The sequence below is a fragment of the Ursus maritimus genome, unplaced genomic scaffold (genome assembly GCF_017311325.1).
Source record: "Ursus maritimus isolate PB19 unplaced genomic scaffold, ASM1731132v1 scaffold_25, whole genome shotgun sequence".
NCBI lineage: Eukaryota > Metazoa > Chordata > Mammalia > Carnivora > Ursidae > Ursus > Ursus maritimus.
Genome location: NW_024425008.1, coordinates 2,963,850 through 2,986,616, shown reverse-complemented (window position 1 = coordinate 2,986,616; position 22,767 = coordinate 2,963,850). Strand labels below are relative to the sequence as shown.

Sequence of the window (22,767 nt, the reverse complement as noted above, 5' to 3'; positions counted from 1 at the left end):
TGACAAATGGTGGTTTTCCTTATCAAGAGCCAATGGTGTGTCTTGCACTTTGAATGGGTCTTGGGCCCACGAATGATGATGGAACATCATTTATTGGGAATTTGGAAAACACTGGTTCCCTGGATTATGCAGATCTCCTGGTGGGGACTCATTTTGCCCGTTGGGTCCTATCACCACTGACCTCAGCAGGAGAGCCCATGGCCCAAGGAGGCTGACGGACATGAACTTTCCAAAATTCAAATTTTCGCCCCCAAACTCAAACTTTGTCACTGACAACAAACACTGTCAGCTATTTCCCTTTAAGTGGCATTCTCATGTTATTTTTTTGAGAAGATGCTCGCTAACGTTCGTTTTAATAACCGGTCTGGCCGTGAGTGACGTCACGTCAACATGGTGTCTGCGCAAACACTGGTTTTGCTATCAGCGTGTTGACTCTAAGAAAAATGCCAATGACTGAAAAACAGATTAACTAGAGAATTCAATTGGAAAAACAAACAAACAGATGGCTGATTATATTTAAAATACGACTGAAATGAAGAGACAATGGAGTCTGTGTGAGTGAGGCCTGCGACCCTCCGTGCCCGCAGCACCTCCGTGGCTACTGCTCCTTTTCACCCTCATCTCTCACGATTTCTTTCTAATTTGAAAGTAGATGGGCTGGATGATCCGTAACGTTCTCTTACACTCTAGGACCAAGGTCTATGATGCATGAAAACATACAGCACACGTGAGCAAGATGCCCTCCATCGTGGGTCCCCGGGAAATGCCAACCAAAGGCACAGCTAGATCCCGCTTCACCCGCTGCGGGGGCTGTCATCCAGAAGACAGACAACGGCAAGTGTTGACACTGTGGACAAACTGGGACCCTCACACCCTGCTGGTGGGGACGCATAAGGGTGCAGCCCCTACGGAAAACCGTCTGGCCGTTCTTCAAGGTGTTACACACACCCGGTTAACATGGGGCCCAGCAGCCCCACTCCAAGGTAATACTCAAGAGAAATGAACACATACGCGTCCACGGCAGCTTGGACACGAATGCTCACGGCAATGTTACTCATAACTGCCATGTAGCAGAAATGACGCAGATGCCCATCAACAGATGAATGGATAAATAAAAACGTGGTACGTATCCACATAAGGAAATATTATTTAGCAATAAAAAGAACTAGGGACACGGGCTACGATATGGATGAACCTCGGAAGCATCATGCTAAGTGAAAGAAGACCACATATCCTGTAATTCCAGTTACATGGTATGTCCAGGTGAGGCACATCTGTAGAGCCAGGAAGACAGTAAGCGGTTGCGAGGCTGGGGGTCACAGGTTAGGGAGCAATGGCAGTGACTGTTAATGAGTATGGGACTTTTTTTTAGGGGGATGAAAGTGTTATAAAAAAATGAGATGTGATGATGGCTCACAATACTGTGAATATACTAAAAACCATGGAATTGTATATTTTAAATGGGTGAATTGCATTGTATATGAATTATCTCTCAAGACATTTGTTAAAAAAAAAAACCCATACAGCAATCCAGTCCAACAGGCAACATATTTAAAAGAAGTAGCATAAGGAGTATAAGATCTCTAGAGCTTTGGATTCTTCAAGGTAAGTGGAAATGAGTGTCTTTAAAAATACCCTGACAAACACACACACGTGCACACACGCACATACACACACACGACAGGCAAAGCTCACGGAAGCTGGCTAAGTGCTGCCTCGGGGGTCAGCAAAGCATGGGGCATCGCATGGAACCGCGAAGGGGTCCCCATCTCTTCCACCTGCCACACTGGGTCCAGGCCCTGCTTGGGAGAACGTCTGTGGGCCGCTCGAGTTCTGCACCCACTCTCTACCTCTGACGGGGGCAACTATCATCCCCACCACAGTGTTTCCTCTTTATGCCTGTCCCTGTGAAAAGGAAAGCTTTGGAGGGCAGAAGTACTGTTCACTACTCTATTTCCTCCCCTGAAAAAGCTCCTGGCCCACAGTGGATGCTCAGTATGGGTAAGTGTTTTAGAGGGCCCACTGTCCAACACTCCAAAGAACTTGGATTTTGGGGATGGGGATGAAGTAAAGACAGCAGGAAGAGAACCTGGTTAGGACACGATGGTAATAGGGAGAAAAGTTAACGATTACTTAATCTAAAAAAAAGTCCCAGGGCTTTAAGCATCCTGAGTAGTTCTGGTAATGTGCACCTGCTATGCAAACGCAAGGGACCGTGATCTGAGCAGGAGGGTGGGGCCCCGGTTCAGGGCTGGCATCTGACCCAAACCAGGCCGACCGTAGCCTCACACACTGCAAATTCTTCCCTCTTCCCTCCTTAAAACTGGAAATACCTTCCAACCATGTGATTTAATATATAACAAATTGATGTGCTTATAAATTTAACGTATATTAATAAATGGATTTAATTTAAAGATAAAATAAATTTAATATGCAATAAAGAAGCATTTAAACTGAGTGGGGAGGGGCGCCTGGGTGGCTCAGACGGTTAAGCGTCCGCTTTTGGCTCAGGTCATGATCCCAGGGTCCTGGGATTGAGACTCACATCAGGCTCCTTGCTTGGTGGGGAGTCTGCTTCTCCCTCTCCCTCTGTGCTGCTCTCCCTGCTTGCACTCCCCCTCTCTCTGTGTCAAATAAATAAATAAAATCTTAAAAAAAAAATGAGTGGGGAAGGGGCTCCTGGGTGGCTCAGTCAGTTAAGTGGCTGCCTTTGGCTCAGGTCATGCTCTCAGGGTCCTGGGATCGAGCCCCGAGTTAGGCTCCCTGCTCAGTGGGGCCTGCTTCTCCCTCTCCCCTCTCTCCCTCTGACCCACTTCCTCATGCTCTCTCTCAAATAAGTAAATAAAATCCTGAAAAAAAATTAACAGAGAACAGGGAATACATGATATAGAGACAACTAATTTTTCAATCACTTTACAAGAAAATAAAGTTACATCCCCTCCTCTGCACCATAAAAAAAAAAAAAAACAACAAACCACAAAATTCCCGGAGAATTATAAAATGTATTGTGAGCAAAATTATGAAGGTATTAGGAGAAATATTAGATTGTTATTTGAGATCCTGGCATTTGGGAGGCCTTCCAAAGTAAATGGGAGTTAAAATTAAAGAGCGAAAAAAAGACTCCCGTTTTTCTTAGTCCGAATGGGAAAAGCGTCAGGACACTCATCATGCGGAGTCTGGGAGGGGGCCCACGCGGCCCTTGAAGCCTCGGGCTGGCCACACACTGGTAAATTCTCAACTTTGAGTTAACAAGTTAAAATAATCAAGTTGATCTCAACCTCTGACACAACAGATTGTGAAAACTACAAAAAGGAACGTTACTTTCAGATCCTTTTCCCAAAGCAAAATATGAACATGAGAAATAAACATATTTTAGGTCATGATATTAATCAATTCTGAAATATATAGCTTTGGGGGAAAAATCAGTAACTTAAGAACAATGAAAATCAGGATATAAAATTTTATATTAAGCAACAAGGACTCCCTTATAATCAGGGAGTACAAATTTCAAAGGTGGATGAAACACGAACAGTTCCAAAAAAACTCAACAGAAAGCAAGTTCAGGGTCAAATGGTATGAGTTCGAAATGGGATCCTGCAGAGAGTATGGAAACAGGCTGCAAAGCAGGAGACTGCAGATGACTGAGATCGGGGGCTGCATGCAACCAAAACCAATCTAACCGCAGGATGACAGAGGCCGCCGGCCAGTCAGGGCGGCCTGTCCCGACACTGGCATTGACAGCAGAGGCAGCCGGCCAATCAGGGCAGCCTGTCCCGACACTGGCATTGACCGTGGAGGCCGCAGGCCAATCAGGGCAGCCTGTCCCGACACCAGCTTGGTCCCATCACTATTTTAGCTCTGCCCCAGCATTAGAATTTTCCTGCACGTGTATGGACAACATGTTTACTTTTAAATTATAATATAATTGGCACTATTACATTAAAGAGGATAAGAAAATAAATACAAATGAGAATTCTAATACATCTGGCCCACAGGCTACCCGTGGGAGATAAGTGAGTTAACACACACAGGACACTGTGACTGGACCCTGAAGGTACCGATTTCTCTCACTGTTACCGTTATCACACTGGACACATTACAAAGATTTTCATTCTTCAAGTACAAATCTGCAACAGGAGGACTTTTTGAGGGAAGTGTTGTGTCAGGCTCGGCTTATGCTAAGAATATCAGAGCCCTGTTTGCAACTCAGGGCTGGGACACACTGGTCAAACCGCAATCACTTACCATATGGACTACTTCTGGGTAAATAGGCTCTGTGATCACATTCCGGTTATGGGTGATATATTCTACCATCTCACTTAGAGCAGCTCGTTTCACTTCCTTCCACTTTAGGTCACTTAGTGGATCGGAAACAAAGTCAAAGAGGACACAACACTGACGTAACTTCTGGATAAAAAGCTTCTCTTGATCAGCAGGAGGAACATCTGAAAAGCAGAAAGCAAAGGATATTGATTGCAAAGATGCTTAACCCAAAATTAGTGCGAAACACTTTTAAGCCTTCTACTATTTTTATTTTGAATTAATAGAGATTCAAGATAAGAGCTAAGGTAGGGATGAAGAGAGGCCGAACATTCCCCAAACAGAAAAACAACTAGCAGCTAGTCACCGCTCAGCTCATACGCTTCTAAAGATAAAATTCTTGTACGATTTACTCTTTAAACCACATCGAGAGTACTGTTCAAAATAAACCCTCTAAACGCATTTGTTCATTCAACAAATATCATCTGAGCGCCAGTCATCACGTGCTGGCACTGTGCTGGGCAACGGAATGAGAGCCACCCCGCAGGGACACCTGCGGACGCAGGTATGGGGAAGGTGAGGACGGGAAGGGCACATGGGTGTCCCCTGGCTCGCCGGCAAACACAGACCCAGTGCCATCAGTCTGAGGCTTGTCAGATGAGCGGCTGCCAACACACGGAGTCACCTGCCTGGTGCTCCACTCCTCACCCTGGGCCGCGGTCAACGCACACCACGTAGGACGCCTGGCGATCTTCACGAGGACAGCAGTACAGAAACAGCGCCAACAGTAACAACACTCACTTTACTTAGTGCTTGTCTGGGCCGGGGACCGCACTCAAAGCTTTATCCATATTTACACATCTTTTCCCCGGGTCATCTTTACCATGACGTGACAGAGACGAGACACAAGTCTGGGGGGTCATCTTGGGGCTGCACAGCGAAGGAGCTTTGCACGATCTTCCGGTCTCCCGGGAAGCCTGGAAAACGACCTGCTGCTGTGAGCCTCCCAGCTTCGCTGGGGTGACGAGGAGCTCAGCGGTGACACAAATGAATGATATTTATCGACACACACACTGAGAAGTGTCCAACGTTTGCAAAATGTCTCAGAAGACTCGCACAACTCAGTGAACCCGTGTACTTTCGAAGGGATCAAAGAATGGTGTTACAATATCATTCAAGGGCAAGCAAACCACTCGGACTGAAAGTCAGCCTGCTGGATTTTAATGGAAGAAAACGTATGGACAGCTCATCAGGTCGTCCCACGCTCCACACTGCAGATTCCTTCAAGAAGCTGCCAGTTTCAGTTCTGGTGTAATATCGAGACAATGTCCATAACCATCTGAAAAGGCTATTAAAATACTCCTCCTTTCCCCAAACACGTGTCTTCGTACACCTCAACCCAAACGTATGGCAACAGAGTGAATGCAGGAGACAGGAGAATCCAGACAGTAGAGAGATCTGCACAAACATAAGACAATGCCACTCTCTCACCAAATTTGTTTTTGTTTCCTAAAATACGGCTCTTTTCGTAAAATATTTCTGTTAACATGTAACTGGCTTATTATTTTTATAATTTTAGCATACGTGCTGCCAAAGCGAGCACATAGGTTTATTATTTTTAAATGAATTAATAATATACACTTTATTTTTCTGCTTTAATTTGGAATATGATCGATATTGGTAGCTAAGCCCACATAAACAAAAGCTCTTTTGGATCCCACATAATTTTTAGGAGTGTGAAGGGGTCCTGAGCCCAAAGCTGAGACCCACTGCCCCCCACCCACCTACACCCCTGCGCGCTCCCCCGGGCCCTTGGGCTTTCCTGCCTTCAGCCACCCGTCACCTCCGTCTTCACACCGAGGGTCCCCTCCCTGCTCCTCCTTCCCTTTGGTGCCCCTGGCGGTCCACCTCCTTTTGAGGGTCTTTCCTTACTTCCCGGCTGGCTGAGGGGCCGTGCGTGCTCGGAGCCAGTCGCTCAGCATCTGCTCTTGCTTTGAACAGCCAGCTATCCTGCGCAGTATTTCTTGCTTCCCCCACATGCTCCTTGAAGGTGCGGGCCAGGTGATTATGTTTTCTAGTTCTCCGTATCCCATAAGGCCCAGTAGCGAGCCTTGGAAACAGCAGGCACACAGACATTGTCACCGGAATGGATGCGTTGGTGGGAAACTGCGGCTGCCACAGAAGCAGCACAGGGCAGGGCGAGGGGATTAGGAGATACGCCTAAGGGACACGCAGGAGACCACGGGAACCCGAACCTGATTCATAACCATTCTGAGTGCTCAGCGACTGCTGAATCATTTTAAATGAGTGACCATCACGACAGTGTTTGGGTCCAACGTTTTTCAATGAAAAGGTTTCCTTTTCTGAATCACCTCCTCGCTTGACTTCCATCCTCTCTCCACGCTACCCTTTGTTCGCCCTCCCGTTTGCCAGGATCACCTTAATGCGTTCGGTTTGTCGTCACAGCTTGTATGTTTGGACCCTATCTGGCATTCTCGTGTTCTTGACACTAGAAAGTGAAGAAGCCTGTGCTTACCCCAAGAGACACCTGGTGAGGACCCAGACGCTGAGAGCTCAAACGTCGTGCCCGAGGCCACCACGCCATTAAGTGGCAGAGCACAGATAGGACGGTGTGATATACTCTAAAGCAAGGGCATGCTGGGGTCACTTGGGGTGCTGCCAAGTCTTACATACATCAAAAACATTCGAAAGCATCATTCATGTGACCCTTTAACACGGTATAAAGAACTGACGTTCAGAATAAAGGCCAAGTTGTTACCAAAAACACTAAAATCTATTCCGATTAAGAACGAAGAGCAGAGGGCGCTTGGGCGGCTCAGTCAATGAAGTGTCGGCCTCTGGCTCAGGTCATGATCTCAGGGTCCTGGGATAGAGCCCCCCCATGGGGCTCCCTGCTCCCCGGGGAGTCTGCTTCTCCCTCTGACCCTACCCCAGGGCCTGCTCTCTCTCTCTTAAATAAATAAATGAAGTCTTAAAAAAAAAAAAAAGGAAGAGCAGACTAAAACAATTTTAAAGTTTTCTATCGAAAATTCTTCTTTTTAAAAGGCAACAAAATTTCAACTTTCTGATGTCGATTCTTCCAGGGTACCAAACAGCTAAGGTGTTACTGTACTATTTTCATTTATAGTTTATAAAAAAGCCTGTGATTATAATCTTATGAACTCTATTTTTTAGAACCTCGTTTGGCTATTTTTATAACTTCACGGTTAGAAGTTTTAAAAACCTTTTAAATTAGTATTGCTAATTTTGAAAGAAAAAAAGGGGTATGAGTGGCATGAGCTGAGCCTGTGGCTTGACTCTACTCCTCTGATTATCCGTGTAATGTGAACCGAACGTTACAAAACCAACCAGGCCTGGCAGTGCTGGGACATTACACTTCAGTCTTCGGTATTCAAGACTGCCCGACTCATAAGTAATAAGCCACCACCCTGCGTTTGACCCAAACCTTAAAATTACTCTCTTGAAGCAGAATAAACAACAAAAATGGGCTCTGAATTTTGCCCACGAGTGACAGTGGCTTACTTTCCTTTTAAATTGCAGACAGACAAATAACACGGACAAACTTGTTTCAGAACGCATCAATGAAGTCTTGATCCGGAATAACAGCCAAGCAGCACCAGGAGACAAAACTCAGTTGGTTTCACTCATTTATGGAACATAAGAAGTGGGAAGATCAGTAGGAGAAGAAAGGGAAGAAGAAATGGGGGGTAAACAGAAGGAGGAATGAACCATGAGAGACTATGGACTCTGGGAAACAAACTGAGGGCTTCAGAGGGGAGGGGGGTGGGGGATTGGGATAGGCTGGTGATGGGTAGTAAGGAGGGCACGTATTGCATGGTGCACTGGGTGTTATACGCAAATAATGAATCATGGAACTTTACATCAAAAACTAGGGATGTACTGTATGGTGACTAACATAATATAATAAAAAAATACTATTATTTAAAAAAAAATTCAGTCGTAGCCTGGGGGTGTTGCCAGGAACCCCAGTGACAGGCTGTTTAACTGGGGAAGGGTGTTGGTAAGAAGAACACTTGCCCGGGACAAGCCCAACACTACGCTGAAACTGCTAAGAGGAAGAGGGAAATAAAAAAGATGATCACAGTTTTGGCTGGAGAACATTCCTTAAGAGCTATTACATTCTGCACACATAACATCATAAACACCTTGGGTCTGTATATATCTTTCAGCCCCCCTCCCGCACTGTCCTCAAGACTCTGTTATGGTGAACTTGAGACACGTCCCCATTATTTCAAGGTAAATCCTGGAGGAAACCTAGGGGCAAAATGTAGGGATACACTCATGCCAAACCGGGAGGGAGAGAAGGGCAGGGAGGACGCTAGCTCATGGGAAACAGCACAAACAAGGCACAGAGAAGACTGTGACATTCTTTTAAAAACGTACTTACTAAAAGGAAGCCAGTCATCTGTAACGGACAGAGCCACTCCATGAAGGTTGACAGGGTGAGAGAGGGCACCAGACAAGCCACAGGGAATGGGCTCGTCACGGCAGAACTTCTAGGTACCTAACCTGTCTTCTTCTACAGAGACTCAGCTGTAAGCCGAACCAGCACGTAATCTACAAGCGGATACACACTGGGGGTGCGTGCTTGAGACCGCTCTGCTGCCAGCACGGGGGCTCCAGTCTGGAGACCACCGCAGGCTCTCCCAAGGGAGCCCTAAATGGCTGATCACGTCACAGCTGGCTTCCTCGGTGTGTCTCAGTCACAAGAGGGGCAGGGTCCCGACACGACACTCGTTAACCACCGAATCGCAGGCTGTGCTCCGGTAAGGCTGAATTACTAAGTGGTAGCTACATGGAAGGAGGCATCATGTGAACTGTTTGTGGGTAGGAAAAGGATTCAGATAAAAAAGCCAACCAAGCCCACTTCCACCTGACAAGTCTTGGTGGCGAGAAGAAACACCGCAAGATACAACAGAGAACCAGCTTTCAGCACGAGAGCTGCACAAAGACAGCAGAACCAGGCCTTGGTGGTACACAGGTGATGGCTTTTCCCAAATAAGCCGGACCCCACTGAAACCTAGGGCGGAACTGCCCAAACCGTCAGCCTAGAGAATGCCACCTCAAGAGATGTTCCCCTCAAAGGCACACTCTCATGAGCTGTGAGCCACTCAACAGTCACTCACAGAATATTTGCTAAGCAGTTGACGTGGCTTGATTTCCAAGGAGAGCGACCAGCAGGTAGCCACAGCCCCTCTGTGAGCTCTCATGTCGCGCTCTCAAAGGCCTGGCACACGGCTGGCAGGAGGGTCTTCGAAAATCCTCACGCTGTGAGCCCACAGACAGGAGCCAGCTCGTAAAACAGAGACAGAGAAGCAAACTCTCCAAAAAGGAAGAGCCAAACCTCCAGCTATGGTGTCCTCCTGTCTTTCCAACACATCTATTCTTAGTCCCAGGTGAGTGGGAATAAAGCTGGATTCATGACTAACAACACGGAGTAAACCGGGGATTCTTTATTAGTACGTGCTGAATTCCACTTAGCTCTAGTTCTCACATGAGGAAGCAAGGCAGATGGCAAGTTTCTCCCGCTGGAAAACAAAAGTTTGGCAATACTGTTTTGAAAAAGGAAATTTATGTGCCGTTTCTGAAATGACCCTTCCTACCCACTGCTGTCTGTGTCCCCTCTGCCCTAGACCAAGTCCGCAGGCACCGACTGCTCTGCTGTTGCGCGGACACCCCTCCCCGCACCAACACCAGCCTTAGCTCCTAGAGCCCAAGACTTCTATCTGTTAGACTAAGTTCTTTCACCTAGTTCTGTTCATGCCCTGACTACTCATGGCCCTTCAAATTCCCTTTATCAATTTGGGAAGAATGGAAGCCTTTGCAACATTGAGTTTTTCAATCCATGGACATGGACTATTTCTCCCTAAACTCAAGTTTTCCTTAAATGTCTTTCTTTTTTTAAAGATTTTATTTATTTATTTGAGAGAGAGAGAGGGAGAGAGAGAGAGAGGGAGAGAGAAAGCAGGGGGAGGGGCAGAGAGAGAAGCAGACTCCCCGCTGAGCAGGAAGCTCGAGGCAGGGCTCCATCCCAGGACTCTGGGATCATGACCCACTGAAGGCAGACACTTAACGACTGAGTCACCCAGGCGCCCCCTTAAATGTCTTTCAATAAAGTTTTATAATTTTCTCTTAAAATGTGTCACATAATTTTTAGACTCATTCTTTGTATTTGTTATGTTCTGATGCCACTGTAAATGGTATCTTTAAAAAGATTTAATTCCTGTTACTGCGACACACACACAAAAACGATTTTGGGGATTACTTCTGTATCTAGCTACCCTTGCTTAACTCTTACTAATTCTGTTATCTGTAAATCTCTTCTGTGAATACCATCCTTTCATCTGCAAAGACTGATGGTGTTAGTTTCTTGCCTGAGTAATGTGCCAGGACGTGGGGGGAGCAGCTCCCTTGGCCTCTCCCAGCTCAGAGCGAAGCTCCCACCAGATCCCACTGGGCCTGACCGATGCGCGAGGACTCTGTGGATAACATTCACCCGATGAAGAGACTGAGCTATAGATTCAGTCCCAATCCGTATCCCATCAGAGACTTTCATGGAACCAGGTACGTGGATTCTAAAATGCACAGGAAATGTAAGTGGTCAACACTAACCAAGACCCTCTCGGAGAAGAACAACAGGGTGGGGGGGGCAACTTGCTGTTCCAGAAATGAGCAGACTTACTGTAAAGCTTTATTAATGAAAACGCCAAGCCACAGAGCACAGAGGCCAGAAACAGGCATGTGCATGTACGGATTCTCGATTTATGACAGAACTGTATTCCAGAATAGCGAAGAAAAGGCAGTTTTTAAATATAAGACACTGGGACAACTAGGCACCCAGGGACAGAAAGGAAGGGAGGGAGGAAGGAAGAAAGAAGAAATTGGATCCCTTTACATATAAAAATAAAAAATATCTATTCGTCTGTTGAAGGGCATCTTGGCTCCTTCCACAGTTTGGCTATTGTGGACATGCTGACGAATGGATAAAGAAGATGCGGTCCATACATACAATGGAGTATTACTCAGCCATCAGAAAGAACGATTACCCAACATTTGCAGCAACATGGATGGAACTGGAGGGGATTATGCTAAGTGAGATAAGTCAAGCAGAGAAAGACAATTATCATATGGTTTCACTCATATGTGGAACATAAGGAATAGCATGGAGATTGGTAGGAGAAGGAAGGGAAAACTGAAGGGGGGGAAACCAGAGGGGGAAGATGAACCATGAGAGACTATGGACTCCGGGAAACAATCTGAGGGTTTCAGAGGGGAGAGAGGTGGGGGGAAGGGTTAGCCTGGTGATGGGTATTCAGGAGGGCACGTACTGCAATGAGCACTGGGTGTTATACGCAAATAATGAATCACGGAATACTGTATCAAAAACTAATGATGTGCTGTATGGTGACTAACATAACATTAAAAAAAAACAAAATAAAAAATAAAAAATAAGCTCCTGGTGGGTTATGACTTAAATTTGAAAGACAAAACTCTAATGCTTTAAGAAAATAATACGGAAAATTATCTTAAGTCCAGGAAGAAGTGGAGAAGGACTTAAAAAAATTTTTGAGTATAGTTGACACACAATGTGACGTCAGTTTCAAGTGTACGACGGTGACTCAACAACACTACACTCTACATTACGCTGTGCTCACCACAACTGTGGCTCCCATCTGTCACCATGCAACACTATTTGATACTACTGACTATATTCCTGTGCTCAATCTTTGATTCTCATGGCATATTCATTCCACAACTGGGAGCCTGTATCTCCCATTCCCCTTCACCCATTTTTTAAAATATTTTATTTATCTTATTTTAGAGTGAGAGAGTGTGAGTGCAAGCGTGAGCAGGGGGAGGGGCAGAGGGAGAAGGTGAGAGAATCCCCAGCAGACCCCGTGCTGAGTGTGGAGCCCAAAGCGGGGCTCGATCTCACAACCCTGAGATCATGACCTGAGCTGAAACCAAGAGTCGGATGCTTAGCTGACTGAGCCGCCCAGGTGCCCCATCCCCTTCACCCACTTTGTCCATCTTCCCACCCCTCTTCCCTCTGGAAACCATCAGTTTGCTCTACATACAGGTTTCAGTCTTTTTGTTTTGTTTTTAAGATTTCATTTATGAGTGAAATCATACGGTATTTGTCTTTCTCAGACTTATTTCACTTAGCATATTACCCTCTAGCTCCATCCATGTTATTGCAAATGGGAAGATCACATCCTTTTTTTGTCTGAGTAACATTCCATTGTATATACACCACATCTTCTTTATCCACTCATCTATCAATGGATACTTAGGTTGCTTCTGTATCTTGATTACTGTAAACAATGCTGTAATAAACACAGAAGTGCATATATCTTTTTGAATTACTGTTTTCATTTTTTGAGGTAAATACTCACTAGTGGGTTACTGGATCTTACAGTACTTCTATTTTTTTTTTTTTTTTTTTTTAGGAATCTCCATAATGTTTTTCACAGTGACTACACTGATTTACATTCCCACCAACAGTGCACTAGGGATCCATTTTCTCTACATTTGCCAACACTTGTTATTTCTTGTCTTTTTCATTCTAGCCATTCTGACAGGTATGAGGTGGAATCTCATTGTGGTTTTGATTTGCATTTCCCTGATGATGACTGATGTCGAGCATCTTTTCATGTGTCTGCTGGCCATCCGTATGTCTTTGAAAAAACGTCTACTTAGGTCTTCTGTCCATCTGTAATCCGATTATTTGTGGCTTTTTTTTTTTTAAAGATTTTATTTATTTATTTAACACAGATAGAGACAGCCAGCGAGAGAGGGAACACAAGCAGGGGGAGTGGGAGAGGAAGAAGCAGGCTCACAGTGGAGGAGCCTGATACGGGGCTCGATCCCACAACACCGGGACCACGCCCTGAGCTGAAGGCAGACGCCCAACCACTGTGCCACCCAGGCGCCCCTAGTTGTGGCTTTTTTTGATATTGAGTTGTATAAGCTCTTTATATATTTATATATATTATATATAATTATATATAGTTAGACTATATATATTATACATATGTTGTATAGGGACCCCTTATAGGATATGTAATTTGCAAATACCTTCTTCCATTCAGTATGTTGCTTTTTTGTCTTGTTGATTGTCTCCTTTGCTTTGCAAAGGTTTTTTATTTTGATGAAGTTCCAAAAGTTTATTTTTGCTTTTGTTTCCCTTGCTTTAGGAGACATATCTAGAAAAAAGTTGCTATGGCCAATAACGAAATTACTGCTTGTTCTTCTTCTAGCAGTTTCATGGTTTCAGGTCTCACATTTAGGTCTTTAATCCATTTCAGTTTTATTTTTGTGTTTTTGCACGTAGCTGTCCAGCTTTCCCAGCGCCATTTATTGGAGACTTTTCCCCACTGTATACTCCTGCCTCATCACAGATTGACCACATAAGCATGGGTTTATTTCTGGGCTCTCCCTTCTGCTCTACTGATCTGCAGGTGTGTATTGTCTATACTGTTTTGATTACTACACCTTTGCACTATAACTTGAAATCTGGAAGTGTGATGCCTCCAGCTTTGTTCTTCTTTCTCAAGATCGCTTTAGCTATTAGGGTCTTCTGCGCTGCCATACAAATTTTAGTATTATTCATTCTAGTTCTGTGAAAAATGCTGTTGGCATTTTAACAGGGATTGTGCTGAATCTGTAGACTGCTTTGGGTAGTATAGACATTTTAACAATATTAATACTTCCAGTCATGAGCATGGTATATCTTTCTATTTATTTGGTCATCTTCAATTTCCATCAATGTTTTACAGTTTTCAGAATACAGGTCTTTTACTTCCTTGGTTAAGTTTATTCTTAGGTATTTTATTCCTTTTGGTACATTTTTGAATGGAATTTTTCTTAATTTCTCTTTCTGTTTCTTCACTATTAGTGTATAGAAATGCAACCAATTTCTGGGTATTAGTTTTGTGTCCTGCAACTTTACGGAATTCATTGATTACTTCTAATAGGTTTTTTTGGTGACGTCTTTACTATGTATAGTATCCTGTCATCTGCAATGACATTTCGTTTCTTCTGGAGGCATCTACCGGATGTCTCTTACTTCCTTTTGTCTGACTGCTGTGTCTGGACTTCCGGTACTACGCTGAATAAAAGTGGCAAGGTGGGTACCCATTTCTTTTAGAGGAAAAGCTCTCAGTTTTTCACCATTGAGTATGATGTTACCTGTGGGTTTTTTTGTATGGCTTTCATTATGTTGAGGTATGTTCCCTCTAAACCCACTCTGTTGAGAGTTTTTATCATAAACAGATGCTGAATTTTGTCAAAGGCCTTTTCTGCATCTACTGAGATAATCAGAGGATTTTTATCCTTCCTTTTGTTGATGTGCTGTATCACACTGATTTGGAAATGTTGAGCCATGACTGCATCCCTGGAATAAATCCCACTTGATCACGGTAATGATCATTTCAATGTGTTGTTGTATGTGGTTTGCTAATATTTTGCCAAAGATTTCTGCATCTATGTTCATCAGGGATATTGGGCCTATAGTTTTCCTATTTTGTGGTGTCCTTGTCTGGTTTTGGTATCGGGGTACTGCTGGCCTGGTAGAATATATTTGGAAGCTTTCCTTCCTCTTCTGTGTTTTGGAATAATTTGAGGAGAACAGGCATTAACTCTTTAAATGTTTGGAAGAATTCACTTGTGAATCCATCTGGTCCTGGACTAATTTTTGGTAGGGTTTTTTTTTTTTTGGAGGTAGTTTTTATGATTCACTTTCATTTTCATTACTAGTAATTGGTCTGTTCAGATTTTCTATTTCTTCTATATTCAGCTTTGGAAGACTGCATGTTTTTAGGAATTTATTCATTTCTTCTAGGCTGGCTAATTTGTTGGCATACCATTTTTTCATAGTAGTCTCTTATAATCTTTTGTATTTCTGTGGTGTTGGTTGTTACTTCTCTTTCATTTCTGATTTTATTTATTTGGTCCTAAGAAGAACTTCTTAACACATAAAAATAAGCATTAAAAGATTGATAAATTGAATATATAAGATCAAATATTTTTCTTCATCATGACACCACCAAGAATGAAAAGGCAGGCCACAGAGTAGGGAACTATTTGAATATATGAAGCCAAAAGACTACCCTGTGAGCCAGGAACTGCATTCCTGAGCATAACCCTGTGATTCTCAAGCACATGCAGCACAACATAGGTTAAGAGAATGCTCGCATCAGCGCTAACAGCCCAAACTGGGAACAACCTGAATGTGCAGCAGCAGTGGATATTCTAGAACATTCTGAAACTACGGAGATGAACGAGCCCTATACAATATGAATGAATCTTACAAAACACTGTTGGGTGAAAGGATTTATTCAGTATGATTTCGTGTTTATGAAGTACAGAACTAGACATCCCTCAACCTACTCAGGACCCAGAGGGGGCTGTGGGGCGCCTGGTCCAGGTGGCGGTTACGGTCCAGGTGCAGTCCACACCATCTACCATGGGAAGTAGACAGGACTTTAAAGAACCATGTCTCTATGCTGACAGAGTTCATGAGCTTGAGAATGCTGAGTATTTGCTCTGTGATTATTCATTGCCCTTTGTTTTATGTGCTCTGTATATGAGCTGTATTTCAAACTGAAAAGGCTACAGAACAAGTGCGTATAGCAAAGACACAAAAACACAACAACCCTCAAAGGTACAGAAGAACACAGAGAGACGAGTTTCTTTCCTCTGTTACCCATCCTCTGCCTCCACCCCCCCCCCAAAGGCAGCCACTGTCCCCAGGGTGGGAGCCCCGCAGAGCCGCCCCCCATGGGCACTCCTGCTGTACACAGACACCAGAGTTCCTTCCTCGAGGGCTTCAGACGAACAGACACAGACGACCTCTAAATCAGCCCTGATCTACTTGGGACTAGAATACATACACAGACACACACAAAATCCCAACACATTCTCTATTGTACGTAGTACTTATGTTGGAGAACTTAAGCTCTGGATATCTTTTTTTAATTGAAAAAATTTCCTAATCGAAATGAAGTTCTAAGTGACCACTACTTTTTCCTATTTATATAAAGTTCCTTTCTTTTCTTCTCTCTTAAAGATCAGCAATTACAAGAGAAAAATGGGAGCGTGCCTCGCTTATCAGATCTAAAACATCTGATATGAAACCACTGGGATGTAGAAACTAAGGTCTCAGAGTAGGCCCCAACCTTGACTCTATAGCCTATACCATAAGGAATTCATTTTAAAAATTCATCCCACACATACCTGCCAGGCACTGTACTAGGCTTTGACAACACAAAGGTAAATTAAAACAGGAGACTGATCTAAAAGAAAAACGACTAAAACACGTGAGAAGCGCCATGACAGAGATGTGCGAGGCGCTAGGGGACCCAGGGGAATGGACGGCAGGGATACTGGTTCGGGAAAGGTCTTCCTGGGGACGACCTGAGTCTGGTCTTAGGAGCAGAGCAGGAGCCAACTCAGTTCTGCTGTGGACGGACTTAGGCCACACTCAGTGGGGAAACGTGTATCTCTAGGTGCCCATTTCTCAAACCAGAGGGCCTTGAAGTTACAGGACGAATTAAACAGGAAAATCAATCTTCCTCAAAAAGAACCTTAAATGAACAGAACACTGCTTACATTTTACAAACCCCGAATTAATCACAAATTAATCTTAAGTTTTCACAGAGGAGGGACTCTGTCTTGTTCACCCTGTTCTCAGGATCTAAAACTGGACCAGCACCTATGCGACCTCAAATATTTCTGGAACGAACAAAGCAGAGAAACACATTCAGGTAATGTAACCGAGAGGTACCATAATTCGAAACCTGTACGTAATTCTGTACCAGAATAGAATGCAAAGTCTACACGAACTCTTAGGGTAACAACCAGGCCTTCAAAGACCCTGCCTGTGCGGCCATCTGAGCAGTCTGAGCTCTCAAAGCTACTCTGACAGAGACCCTGAGATGACTGTGAGCAGACAGACCTGTGTCACAGGTGAGCGACACAGCCTGACCTGGGAACGAGGACGCTTTCTTCAGAAGTGACAGAGGGACTGAAATGAAGGTGCCAGAAGCAGGAGGACCCCTGTCACGAGAAGGGCTGAGTATAGTCTAGACCCCATATGTCTCTCTCGAGGCAACCATTCCTCAGGCTGCCAGCCTGGCAGGGACCATTTCTAGTAGCGGTTTATCTCTCACTCCAGAAAATCCAAACTTTCACAACTTGAAAGCATGACAAACACAACGATGAGACGTCTACTTCCATGGAGACCAACTTCAAATTCTGACCCTTCTTCACACCTGCGTGATTCCAAAACTGAGTTAATCCTCTCAATATGTACCTAACTAGATTATGTTCAAAATTACAATAAATCTTTCCCAATGTCAAAATGCAAGTTTCACCATCTATCCAATCTTTTTATTTTATTTTTTTAAAGATTTTATTTATTTATTTGAGAGAGAGCGAGAGAGACAGTGCACACACAAGCAGGGGGAACAGCAGAGGGAGAGAGCAGCAGGCTGTCCTCTGAGCAGGGAGCCTGATGCAGGACTCGATCCCAGACCCCTGAGATCATGATCTGAGCCGAAGGTGGACGCTTCACTGACTGAGCCATGTGGGCGCCGCACCGTCTATCCATTCTAATGTACACATTTTTCATATCAATGTCCCCGAGTCACATTGTGTCTTTCACTTGTCTTCCTCTCTTTCTTGGTACTCCTTACAACACGCTGGACCTAGAGTGAATCGGTGGGGTCTCAGACTGGATGAGATATGGCAGCTTGGCTTCACCACACGCACTGTGCCCGTGGCCAGGCTCCTCAGTGGGTGTCACATCGTTCAAATACAGCCCAGGTGCAGTCCACACCATCTACCATGGGAAGTAGACAGGACTTTAAAGAACCATGTCTCTATGCTGACAGAGTTCATGAGCTTGAGAATGCTGAGTGCTCTCTGCCTGCACCTGTCCTGTGTTTGGTGGGGTTCCAAGAGAATCCCCCGAGAGGCACTGAGCATTCTTTCCTGTTGTGAGTCTACTGTGAGTCCCTCCGGGTGGAGTTCCAGGGCTCAGACAGAACGAAAGCACCGGCTGCCAAACTCATTTGGAGACAGAGTTGGTAACGGAAGACTGGCCAGCAGCTTCTAGTTACACTTTTGCTTTAAACATGTTTTATTAGAGACAATCTGTGGTTCAAAATCCATCGTCAGTGTTCCCTTTCAAATCCCAGTTCTGCAGCTTTTTCAGCTTTGTTACACACAGTCACCAAGTTTGTCTTCCTCCTTCCTGGGGGAACAGAGCTGCTGTCTGGGGTGGACGTCTGTTCAGGTCGGCAGGTCCTGGGTCAATCCCACAGCCCAGTGTCTCCCCACAAATCTCACGTGCTCCTCCTCAGACATCTGAGATCCTCTCTCTCCCTTTTGGTTTTTCTACATTTGCCAACAGAGAAAGGGCTCCCCCACAGACCTCCAGCCTGCCATCCCTTCTCCTGAAATTATAGCACAACTTTATGAGGCAGATTATTTTCATTTCAAAAAGCGGTGGCTGGAGCCAGGGTGTAGTCCATTCACGCTCTTAATCTCCCGGAGAATGGGCAGCCGCCACCGGTGAGGGGTGGGAAAGGCGCTGGGGGGAGGACAGCCCAAAGCAGGTTAGGCTGAGATAAGACACAGGCCAGGAGAGACCGGTTTCCTCAGGAAAGCTCCTCATTAAGGCAAGTAAATTTTTCAGTGAAGGAAGTCATGTGAGAGAAACAAACTGACTTCTTGTCTAGACTTCACCATAATCAGAACGTGGTGAAGTCACGACATTTTTCTCAGCCTTGGGCTCCCAAAGCTATAAAACCCCTTGTCGACACACGTGTCGTCAGGAACGTGTCCCCACCTCCTGGTAATACATATGACGAATTAAAGAGATGTCAGCTGAATATGAAGCCTTGTTTTTTGTTTTGTCTTTATAGGGAAGGATGAAGACAAGTCAAACTCCTAAGGATAAAGAGATAAATCCAAAACTGTGATTTGTGGACACAAGGCCATATTTCCTGCTTAAGAATTCAGTTCTCAGTGCCTCATGGGGAATGAAGTTACACAGTTACCATTAGTACAAATTAGTAAATATTAGACACCCCTGCTTATATCATTTCATCTTCCACTTAGGCCAGCGTTTCTGATGAAATATTGAATAATATTACTGCGTCTGGCCACCAATAGCCCCAGCAACGCAGGAGCTCATTTACCGAAAGCACAAGGGCAGGCAGCCTTTCAGGAAAAGTCACTGCTTTTATGACATTTGACATAGAAGAGACTGACAGAGGAAGATTCCAGAACTTGTGATACGTGTACTGGCAGAACAGGGGACAGCTGTGAGAAGATCTACTGAGGACATGTACATATTTTTTGCAGCTTTGATTTTGTATTCTCTACTTCTTTTCTCTGTATCTCAAACAGGTAAGAATGGTTCTTTCTGGACATGAGCACTCTTAGAATGAATCCTCCCCTCTTCGCACCTGTTGTCTGGCCCAGAGCTGCAGCAGGAATGGTCACTGGAGGACACGCTCGGTAGGTCTGGAGGGCCCGTGTGCTGGGACCTGCAGGGAATGAGCCCTGGCGATCACAGAGCCTTGGGAATCATGAAGTCGGACGCTGTGCATGCGTGTGCACGCCCATGCTCCAGGGAGGTGACACAGACAGGAAGAGGTGCCGGACCCCTGCAGTCCCCCTCCCGGGAGCTGCTGACCTCTCTCTGCAACGCCCACCGCCCCACCCCTCCAGGATGAGTATGTACTAGTGTTAATAATTCCTGCTCTGGGTTCCAGTCTTCATCTCACTGGGCCATCAACTAATGCCTGCCAAAAGGCCAGCGGTGTCAGGGCCACCAGCCAGCAAAGGTGGGTGACAGCTCTTCCCGTCCCCAAGGGCCAGTGGCACCCTATGGTGGTGCAGCGGCTGACGCCCTCTCGGGGACCAGACAGGCCTTCCCTGGGGGTGTTCTGACTGGCTACCGCACAGGACTCGGCCTCATCACTGGCATCAGGCGGCTGTTCAGGGAGGAGCGCAGAGGCAAAGAGAGGGCACAGCCTCGGCCACGTCCGCCGTACCACCAGGAACAGGCACTCCACGAACGGGCCACATGAGCTAACAACCCTGACATGGTCAAACCCCAGGTGTTCTTAACCTGGGATCTGCACACTTCTGTGCAGGGGAACCCAGGGGCCGGGCGGGACGGGACATCCAGTGTGGGGGGCCAGAGAGCACTCAGGGGCATAAACAGAAACCTTCTCTACTGCTTACACCTGTTCTGTTACTGTCTTAAATAATACACAAATTCTAGAGAGGAGGATTTTCATCAGAGCTTAGAGACAAGACAGAAAAGCTGAAGGCTGGGGGTGGGAAGGCAGGCCTGTGCACCAGTGCCCGCCAGGCGTGACGGGCCCCAGATCCGTGGCACTGGAGGGTGACCTGGCGGACGCGCAGCACCACACGCCGCCCACGCCTGCGCGTCCTCAGACGTGGGCCCCCTGATGGCGAGGTGGCAGGGGTAATTAGCGGTGACACACAGCTCCACAACACAGCCCTCCCCCTCCTCCCCAGCCGCGGCTGGGCCAGCGAGTCTAGGTGGGTCCTTGGATGAAGCACGCACAGCCGGAGGCCAAAAGCCAGGCTCGCGGGTCCCCCATTTCTCCAGGAGACGCTCCAGTGGGGGCTCCCCAACTGCACAGGCCAAGCGTGAAGCAAGGCAAGCCACCTGCAGTGCTTCACGCCCTCGCTGTTCTCCTTTTTTCTTTTATTTCTTTTTTTAGTAATCTCTACACCCAACGTGGGGCTTGAGCTCACGGCCCTGAGATCGAGAGTCACACGCTTTTCTGACTGAGCCAGCCAGGCACCCCCACTCCCCCTTGTCGGGGGAGGCAAGTATGCCCAGAGACACTGGCTGTGGACCGCACGCACCGCCGGCCTCTTTGTAAAAGGGCCTGATTACATCCCCAAATCACACGCAATCTAAATACACTGAGTGTGTTATCCGAAGAGTCAACCAATAGGCTCATTTCTCAACATCTGATGTTTTGTTACTAGTTCAAACAGGAGACCCTCTAGCATTCCATTCATGCTGAAGACATTTTCGCCCACCCTTTTCTACACATCTGATCCCACAGCGATGCTGTGACAGTGCTTCGGATCATGGGTACGTGCTTCCATCCACGGGGCAAACCCGCCAGCTGAAATCTTCTTGGCCGCTCCTGGGCCCAGGAAGAAGAACCACACACAAGTTCAGCAGAGGAGCTCCAACCTCACTGTCTTTGAGGCAGGATGGGCGCGATGTGAGGGGACAGGACAGGCAGGGCAGGCGATCCCTGCAGGACACCAGGGTGATGCCCCCTGTCAACCCCAGAGGGTCCCTGATTGGCAAGCACTTCCCTCCTGTCCCCCAGGGACCTTGACTCTCTGCCGCTCTGTTTGCAACTCCAAGATTGGATGACACAGGGACCACCATGTGGGTGTTGCCACCCTTGGAAATGCTTTTCTGGATACCCAGAGTACGCACAGGACCTGGATGGGATGTGACCCCCCCAGCACTGGGGCCGTGGACAGACTTGGTGATCCAAGCGGGAGCCACTTGGGGAAACCTCCTCACCTAGTCCTTCAAAGTCGACATCTCTGTACAAGGTCCTTCCAAAGACTTGTTCTTTATGGTCCCAGTTTTACGGTTAGATCAGAACAACTTATGCTCGTGGCATTCTGAGGTCCTCACTAGGTACAGCTGTCCCTCGCTTCTAACTTGGGAGTCCTTCACTTGGCAGAAAGCGAGCAGGAATGCCCAGGTTCGAGTCCCAGCTCCACCTGTTCCTACCTTAGTGACTTTAGGGCAGAATACACCATGTCTTTGGGCCTCAGTTTCCTCAACTGTGCCCAACAATGCACGGCACTACTGCGGACGAGCCCATGTCATGGGCTCAGAGCAATGCCTGAAACAGAGCGCGGCCCCAGTCAGCGTTACCGGTTTTTGTTTTTGCTAATCAGAGGCAGTTAGGTACCATCACTCAACCCTGTTTATGCTCTTCTCCTTAAAAAATGTCTGTTACGGAAGCAACGTTTCCCATCCTCTCCAGGCATTTCCAAGCAGGCCACTAAGGCACTGCACGCAGCAGCTACATGTGTACCTAACAGAAGGGCGGAATCCGAATTCGATGGTGTCTGGCTGTGCGTGATTCAATTACGCGGGTGTCCTGGCAAAGACCGAGCCCAGCGACGGTGCCTTGCCGTGCTGGTTCTTAGAACAGTGCAGCTCGAGAGTAGCTACGTAAATGTCGTCTGCAAGAGGCTGAGTGAACCTCAAATGCAATTACTACCCATGCGCCTGCCAGGTCATGGAGGAGCCAAGCTCTTGGGCGCGCGCGGGCACGTCTTGGTACAATCTGAGGCACAATTAGATTTGAACGGAAAAAATAACCTCAGAGTTTGATAGATTTATAAAGGACTATGGTGGAACTAGTTTTT

General features: G+C 46.2%; 1 protein-coding gene across 8 annotated transcripts in view; it reads right to left on the bottom strand.

Annotated features, from left to right (window-relative positions):
• Positions 1 to 22,767, bottom strand: part of PPP2R5C (protein phosphatase 2 regulatory subunit B'gamma) — a 122,652-nt gene that overhangs the window by 42,291 nt on the left and 57,594 nt on the right. For all 8 annotated transcript variants that reach the window (XM_040641396.1, XM_040641390.1, XM_040641392.1 and 5 more), the window contains one exon: positions 4,246 to 4,445. In XM_040641396.1, the coding sequence (XP_040497330.1) occupies positions 4,246 to 4,314 (69 nt within the window). In that variant the 5' untranslated portion in view covers positions 4,315 to 4,445. The remainder of the gene's footprint in view (positions 1 to 4,245; positions 4,446 to 22,767) is intronic.